General features: G+C 30.2%; 1 protein-coding gene across 1 annotated transcript; it reads right to left on the bottom strand.

Annotated features, from left to right (window-relative positions):
• Positions 1 to 202: 202 nt before the first annotated feature.
• On the bottom strand, positions 203 to 7119 carry LOC113869660. The gene is made up of 3 exons (XM_027506104.1): positions 6355 to 7119; positions 3831 to 3835; positions 203 to 216 (listed from the first exon to the last, which is right to left on the bottom strand). The coding sequence occupies exon 1, from the start codon at positions 7049 to 7051 to the stop codon at positions 6461 to 6463; it is 591 nt and encodes a 196-aa protein (XP_027361905.1). The 5' UTR covers positions 7052 to 7119; the 3' UTR covers positions 203 to 216; positions 3831 to 3835; positions 6355 to 6460.
• Between the last annotated feature and the right edge of the window lie 1916 nt (positions 7120 to 9035).

The following is a 9035-nucleotide window of genomic DNA, read 5'->3' as shown; positions in this document are numbered from 1 at the left end:
CCAATAGTCAAATATTTTGTCCAAGGTTTCAAATTATGGATTGCATCATCATGTAAGAGGTTTCAATACTTTGGTTGTGGTGGATGTCGCAATGCAACTATTAACAGCAATTGCAATTTAAAACCTTAATTCTAACTGTAGGAGATTATAGGGATAAAAGTTAAAAATGACTTAAAGAGTGTGTTTCGTAGTAGATGCAAAAGGAAAAGGTGGAAACTAGGCTTATATCTAGCTAGAGAGTGGAAATGAAGAAAAGGGTGCAAATGTTTTGATTTTACTTGTTAGTGCTTGCTAAAGAAAGCGGAAAATTAAATGATTGAAAAATTGTTTTGTTTGGACTCGAGATGTTGCACTTTCATTTCATTTTCATTCCTATGTTGCCAGATGCATTTGTCTTTCTATCGTTTGTATTCTTTTGCTAAGTAATCATATCATGATTTAATTCTTTTTAAACGTTGTCATCCTCATCCCTACCAAGCACATTTAGATCTTTTTTTACAAGGGATATTAATAATGAAAACGAATCATCTTATATCAAAATTTTCATGTTAGGCAAAATAGAATTAAGAATGAATACATAAGAGAAAATTTTATGACAATACATGTAATACAAAACATGGTAGAATTTCGCATTAAGTGGTTTGAAATTATTGGAAGAAAACATCAAGAAGTTCCACTTAGAATAGTCAATAACATGAAGGTAATATAATTACTAGAGATAAATGGTGACCGAAAAAATTATAGACAAAATTTTAATTATTGGCATTTATTATTATTATTCTCTTGGGATAGAGGTTTTTTAAGAGCCAAAGGAAAACATAACATTTAAGATATCGAGTTGGTTTCAAACAAGCCACTAATTGAATGCATATAGAAATCTAGCCCTTTAGACCTTACCAAGCATGTCCATTCAATTCTATCTTTATTTTCCTGTTTTAAAAGATGATTGGTGTGATATACTCATTCTAAATGAAGTTGAAATGAACTAGTGGTAATGTGCCACAAACAGTAGCAAGCAACTCTCAAATGGATTCAGAAATTTCCAGGAAGGTGTCTCCAAACAGGATGGCACAAGTAATTCCAAGCCTTTGTTCAAAGGGTGCACCTTCTCATCCCAACCCCACCTAGTTGTGGCACACACCTATATATGTAGCACTTTTAGTTGTTTTTAATTATGGTGAAGCAGAGGATGCAAGTACACTTCAAGTTGCCGGTGCAATAGCTACACTTCATGCAATCTCAAACAAAGAATCAATGTCCCATTGTAGGGGCAATAGTATTAGCTGGATTTGATGATTGCTCCCTTTTACAGGAGCCTTTCATAAAATTTGTCAGAACTTAGCTGAATAGAGAGATCATACAAGTATATGATTGAAATAGGTAGGTGGTCTTGATTCAATATTTTTTTAAAAGCCTATTTTAGCTGAAGTCCATGTCTGCCAAATTAATCATTCCCTTACACATCCTCATGGGACCCCAAATTAAAGAACCGCCCTCTTTTTCATTACAACTTATGTAGAGGTTGTAATAGATTTGATGAAAATAAAATGGAATATAAGGGGAAAAAACAAGGGAGAATGTATTTAAAATCATGGGTTATAATCATTTATTAAATTTTCATATTAAATTCCCTGTTTTGAAAGTTTCACCATGTGAATTGGTTTGTCTTGATAGCTTTTTAATTACGCGCAGGTAATTGGATCTAACTTTTCATTACTTCAATTGATCATTTTGTCATTTTCCTTTTTTTATCATTGAATGGGGATTCCAGTTAGTATAATTATTATTCATTAAAGATTTAGGATATGACTATGATAATAGATTATAAATTTAACACGACCTTATAATTAAGAGTAATTTAACAAGATACAGATAAGAAGTAACAGCTGAAAAAGACTGATATAGATGATTTGTGACTTACTGTACTTTTTATGAGAGAAGAAATTAATATAAAAATAAATAACTTTTTTCAATAAGTTAGAAATAACTTATTTTTTAAACAAATCTTATAAAAAATAAATAAGAAAACTTATAACAAAATAGAGAAATATAAATTGATTTTAACTTATAAAAAAATTATTCATGTTATTACTCAATTTTTAACTCTTATAAATATTTATTAAAAAAATTTATCCAGATTGAACCATAATCTTATAAGTACCTAAATAGTTAGTTAAAAATATAAATATTATTTTAAAATTATAAAATATAATATTATTTAATTAAAAAAAATTTAAATTTATTATTATAACATTTGTTTATTTCATAAGAAAATACAAAATATATATCATATATTTTTAATTAGCACGAGTAAATACCCAAAATAAACCATCATTATTTTTAACTCAATGAAAAAGAAGAAAAAAAAAAATACAAATTGACCAGCAGCGAAGATGCAGTATGTGAGAGGATATCAATGGAAAAACGAGAAAAGATAATTCTCTTCCTCATTTTTTTTGGCATAAATGCCAAAAATTCTTTCTTAAAGAAGTGTGTTCTCTTTAATTTCTTTCTCAGTCACCATTTTTATGGGAAACAAACAAAGTAAAATAGCTTATTTCTCAATGTTCACATGAACAAGGATAATAGACGCGTAAGTAGTGTAAAGTGTTTCAACTAAAAATTAACATAGAACATTTTAAGATCTTATGTGTAAAGCACACATACTTATTCAAATTAAATAAACTGATTCAAGTATTGTTTAACACTATTTCAGATTATTCAAAACTCAAAGATACCTCGATCCAAAACATGAGATTTGCAAAATTATAAGAACGTATGTTCATTTTAAAAATGGTGGGAATGGTTGTTAGACATTTCTATAATAATAAAATATAGTCTTATAAATTAAGGTATAAAGAGTAATATAGGACGTTATCTACACCTTTTGAAAAGACACCACTAAACTACTAAGGTAAGCTAGTTTCGTTATTCAAATAAAAAGAGAATACAAAATCTGATGGTGCTCTAACTAACATCTGCTTTATGAAGTACTATTGGTGAGAGGTTATGTTGATTCATGGAAATTTTACATAATTAGAAGGTTGTAACTTTTCATGAAATGTTAATTTTAACAACTATTGATGAATAGTTGTGTTTGTTGATAAAACCTTCTATACTTAAAAGGTTGTTTAATGAAGTTATGTTTCTTTATGAAACACCAAAATATGTCTATAAAAGACAAGTTTTACCAACACTCATCCATTGAATGAGTTCCTTTTTACACAAGAGATAAAAGCAAATAAATATTGTTGGTGACTTACTTAAGTTGCTAGGGTTTTCATTGCACTTAAAAGATAATTTTTTTATTAAGCCAAATTACAATAGGTGCATGGGGACAAACCAAACTTAAAGGAATAGGCAATTTTAGAGACTGTTTGTTTAATTTTAAAAAAATTGTTTTTATCATTGTCAAGTAATTTTATTTTAAATATTTTTGCAATGTCATTTATTATAATTTTAAAATAGTATAAAATAGTTTTAAAAAATATTAACATATTTTTAAATTTTATTTTTAAAATGTTACATAAACATACAAACATGATTTTTTTTAGACATTTTATTAATAAAATTAGCTTCTTGTGCTAATTTTTTTAAATAAAATATCCTTAACTCTTATTTAGAAAAGTTAAAATTTAAGAAAATATTTTTTAATAAAAATAATGTTAAACACACGTAGACTCAATACATGTTTAACCAAAAGTATTTTTTTTAAAAAAATAATTACTTGTTTATAATTTATATAAAAAAATTGACAAATAAATAAATAATTCATAAAATAAGTTAAAATCCAACACGAATTTAACATAACAATTAAAAGATAAAATAACGTGTACTTGTGAATAATGTTTACAGGAAAATCTTGGAAAAGATTTGAGATGAAAGGTTTGTTGGGTTCTAATTATAATAAGTTGGATGGAGTAAAGGGTCCAATTGGGTGTCACATGTCATTATGCTGTCCTTGTGGCAGAGCCTTTATATCAGAGAAAATCATTCTTACTAAATATTTTATAACGAAGAAATTAAAAAGAAAAAACAAAGAATGAGTGTGAAGTGGGGAAGAAGGATGTGACAAAATGACAAATTCTAATTCGAAAATCAAACCATTAGAAGACCACTTTCAAACGCAATCGCAATCGCAATCCTGTCCTACAACCCTAACAAATGCCACCGACAATAAAACAATAGCGTTTCACTGTTCAAATTTTAACAACATCAAACCCATGTTTATCCGCGTGTTGTTGGTTGAGTGGAAAACCTTCAAAATTATTAAAATTATTTTTTTAATCTCGTTTAAGTTTTAAAAAAAAACATTTATAGCATGATAGTCTTTTTTTTTTTCCTTCGTTTAGTTTTACGTAGTCTTCTTAACCTGAGTTAAACAAGTTGAATTGCAAGTTAATGGATCAGCCGCAAGTTAATTGTTTTAAATTTCATATATTAAATTTTATAATAACATTGATTCAGTAAAATTCAATGATAAATTTAGTTTTTTCACCACTTTTGTTACAAATGGGGACTTTCCTCAGTCCTCAACTTTGTAGTCTTTTTGGGCTGTTCAAAAGTAAGCTTCAGCCTGCAAGAATGGGATCGTAGATCAATCGACCCATTGAGTTTGGATCAAACTTTATGAAGAAACTATTTTCATTTCACAGCCAATCCTAAACAACTTAACCCTCTTTTGGAAAACAAACAAAATTCGAGCCCCCTCCATAGGATAATCTTTTTCACTTAAATCTTTAATTTTTTCTGTTGACCATAATAAAAAAAAATGTTTAACCTTTTCATTTCATAAGCGAGGCCACCTCCATAGGTTGGGTGTAGATTTGAGAGTTCTTTGATTAAAATTTCGATTACTGCAGAAGAGGTTAATTTTTGAAGAAAATTTGAGTTTAATATCTTTATCACTGAAATATACTATTTTTGGTCTTTTTTATACCAAAAAAAATATTTTTTTAGTTTTTATTATAAAAAATAAATGATAAATTCAAAATACATTAATTGTTAAATTTTTTTTATACTCTTCTTTTATTAATATCATTAAATATATAAATTATTAACTACATTATTTAATATTATAGGTATTTTTAAAATAAAATTTATATTATAGAAAATATAACAGACTTAATTGTTTTCTTTAATCTGATGATTTAGTCTTTTATTTTTTATAAAAAGGACTGGAAGAAGTATTTTTATTTCTAAAAACATGATTTTTATTTCTAAAAACATGATTTTTTTTTCTACTTAAATGTTATTTATTTTCAATTTCCGCCCTTACTAAAAACAAATCATGCATTTCTTTTTTATCTTTTATTAGGTGCTACAAACATGATATTTAATAATTTTTAATGATTAAAAGTAAATCTTACAAAAAAAATCTTAATTTTAGAAATTAAAAAAATTGAGAAAAAATTTTAAATCATTTTTGAGTTTGGAGTTTCATTCACAGTTTAATAGTTTGGGAAAAAATAGGGTTGGGACTTCCTGTATTTTAACTATTTATTGAGAACTTCATCGGTCTAACATCTCGCCAAGAAAAATAACGATTAATACACTCTGACCAATAATTATAGGTATTCTTAATTTAATTTAATAATCATTAAATTTATAGATATCATATATTTTTATAATTTTTAACATAAACCTAATTATTCAACCTAAACTAATCCAATAATAACCAAGTCAACTCAGTTTATGTCGCAATGAAGGTGACGAGACCACTCAAGACAAACCCAATCTAATGAAGCCTTGTCGAGCTTAATGTGCCTCTTTGAGATAGATTTTGCAAGAGAAAGAAGAGGAGGACAATTTTTTAAAATAAATATTCTGCAATTTTATAAATTCTTAAAAATAAACTTAATGTATTAATTATTTATATATTTTTTAAAACATTTAATGACTTCTTAATTATAAAAAAATATTTACCCTCCCTAACTTTCCTTCTAAAACCCAACTAACAACCTTAGTCTTTTAAGTGTCCTAAAACTAAATTTGTATAGTTTCTCTCTCTCTCCATTAGGTTTGGTGATCTTAGTTTTTTATAGGGGAATTTCTTTGAATCAATGATCCCAGCACAAATAGCAGTAGCTGCTGACAAATAAGACTTGAATTGACCGAGTTATGTCCCTGGACTGGGTTGAAACGGAATGTTGTGTTCAAATGAAATAATGATATGAGTAATCCATGCTTAGTCCTAAGTTGCTGAATTGCTTGCTTTGAGGTGTCTCAAACCAATTTCAACAACAACAAAATCGCTTACAGAGGAAACTTCTTAAGTAACTATTGTCTAAGAATAACCAAATTGAGCAATATATAATTAACACACATCAAAATTAGGACATTGGGTTACATTACTAACGATCAATTTACATGGGTATACAATTATAAAACAAAAATAAATAAATACCTGTAAGACAGAAGAAGATTGTGCAGCAAAAAAGAATGTGAAAGGGTGATGAACTTAAAAGGCTTTATTAGGTCTGGTGTCTTGCAAAACGGTGGGTTTCTGGGCCTTGGAGAGGCAATACTTTGCGATGTCTCTGAATTTGGGTACACTCCTTAGGTCCACTTTGGTGCCATCTTTAAGGGTGATGATAATGTCACCCCACTCCCCAATGAAGCGCGGAACAACCTGCACGTCTTTTATCACTTTGTAAGAGAAATCGCTTCGGTCTTCACCCGTCAGCCCCGATATCACGGTCACCCTCAGGTCGGTGAACCTGTAGCGCAGGAACAAGGCCCTTGATACTGCCGCAAGGGTCAGGGGAAGCCAGAACAGGGTGAAACCCAGGAGGAGGTTCGCCAGGAGGTCGCCGTAGTGGGCCCCGCCGTCGAAGAAGACGGTTTCTCCGGCGGATTTTGCGGCGGTCGAGGGCGGGGTGGTGGAGACGGGTTGGTTGGGGGGAGAGGACACACGGAGCCTGCTGATTCGACGGTGGGGGTTGGACTTGGTGGTGGGGAAGAAGGATGCAGAGGAGGGGTGGGGGGAGTGGTGGCTGACGGTGGTCTTTGTGGCGGTGGTGGGTGGTGAAAGGAGGGGTATGGCAGCCATGTGGGTTAGTAATGAATATGACTATGTTATCCGTTTGGATCGGAGGATTTAGGGTGGCAGGTAATCAAATCTTCAAAGAGCCATTCTGTGATTGTATTGGTTGAAAGAGGGAGTGGGGACCACTTCTTTATAATTGGCTGCGATCTACCCACGTGGCTGGTCCTTGATTAATCATCATTACAGGCCCAATACTTTTCATGAGTTAAAATCATAGAAGCCTAGAAACTCAATTGTCAAGCCCAATATTCCAATACATTCTAGTCATTCTTCTAATGCTATTGAGGGGTTCGACTTCGACCTTGAGAGTTAAAAAAAAAAAATTTGCTACTGAGGATTGCTATTTACTGTTAAGAGGAGCAAATTTTAACATGCTTTTAAATATCTTTTGTTATTATTTAATTTTTAAAAAATAAAATAAAATTTAAAAAGCAATTAATTTATAAAATAAGTATTTTAATTTTTTTAAAAATAGATCAATAATAAAAAGTACATTAAAAAATATATTTAAAAGAGTGTGTCATTAGTGCTTTTGTTATAAACAATGGTTATTACGTGTTAAAGTTCTAAATGTCATGAGTTTCAGCAAAAACTTGAAGTTACATATATCATGTCAAAACAAACTTATGAGAACAACTGAACCGAGCTAAACCTCACAAAACTGAATTAATTTCCTATTGTGCAAACTTTAAGTTAGTCCTAAATATTATATGGGTCATGCATTTTGCTCATTGACATTAGAAAATTCATTTTTTAGTCTCTAACTTTATAAAACAACATTTAGTTTAATTTATTCAGTGTAAAATGACAGTTAAAAACAAAGTAAAAAAATGAATGTTTTTCTTTTAAATTTAGAAATTGACAGAAGTTTTTAAGATTCTAGAAACTAAAATACATGACCAATGCAACCTCGAGGACAAAATTAAAAATTTGCTGAAGTGGACCATGCGTTAAGAACAGAGCATGGCTGCAGTAGTCAAAAGAAATTTAGTTTTTTTGGTCGAAAAGAGAGGTTTTGTTCAAAAGTGATGTGGTAATATGATCGCAAAGGCCAGAGGCCCACAAAATACAAGTCCCCGAATAGCATTGGGTTGGAGCATGCATGCAAGTCCATATTTCCAAGGCTTCTTGTTTAAGCCTAGTTTGACAAAAGAGAATGATAACTCAGTTCCCAAGAAATTGTAACCTAGACCCATAAAATAACAGTAAAAGTGAAAGAACATTAATATAATAGTTAGTCTCTTATGTATTGAAAGAGTATGTTTCGTTGGCAGCTCATATGGTAGAGTTAGGGGACATGTGTAATGAAAGGAGTTGGGTTCCCACTCCCATCTTCCAACCCGCACCCTTGAACTGAAAACAACAATGCAGAGGCGATGTTGTACCAAAAAAGGGGATCTTTTACATAATCAATCATCACCCCGTCTTGAATTGAATTTATACCAAAGTACAAGATTGAATTAGTATAAATAATCTTAGCAAAAGGCATGATCATGTCCCAGCTTCTTTTACTCTATATTCTGCAATCCTATCTTTTTAATATGTATTCATTTTAGTCCCGTATGTAACTTATCAAGTACATCTCGAGTTGTCGTACTGAACTTTTATTCAAAATATGCTGCTAAGGTGATGATCGATGATACAGAAGTTGGTAAATTTAAACATTAAAATGAATAAATGGACACTGTCGCAACCGGGTGGTCGCAACGGTACGGCGAAAAACGTTTTTTTTAAAAAAAACGTATCAGAGGAGTCGCCAGCAAAGTTTATTTTAAGAAAAACCTTGGAAAAACTTAAATATAATACGATATTTGAAACCAAGAATGAGTTCGGGAGTCATTTACGTGTAGGGAAGGTATTAGCACCCTACAACGTCCGTTTAAAAACGGTTACCTAAAATTAATTGTGCAAATTCATTCTAATTTTAAAAAAAAATATTTATTTAACCCCTAAACATTAATTATTTTATTTTAGAAGAAGAAATATT

The sequence above is a fragment of the Abrus precatorius genome, unplaced genomic scaffold (assembly GCF_003935025.1).
Source record: "Abrus precatorius isolate BTA unplaced genomic scaffold, Abrus_2018 Scaffold6, whole genome shotgun sequence".
Classification (NCBI taxonomy): domain Eukaryota; kingdom Viridiplantae; phylum Streptophyta; class Magnoliopsida; order Fabales; family Fabaceae; genus Abrus; species Abrus precatorius.
The sequence above is the reverse complement of the archived record's forward strand: the minus strand, read 5'-3'. Positions and strand labels throughout refer to the sequence as shown.

Coding starts and splice junctions, on each gene's coding strand:
- LOC113869660 (XM_027506104.1), bottom strand. CDS start 7,051: ATGGCTGCCATACCCCTCCTTTCACCACCCACCACCGCCACAAAGACC.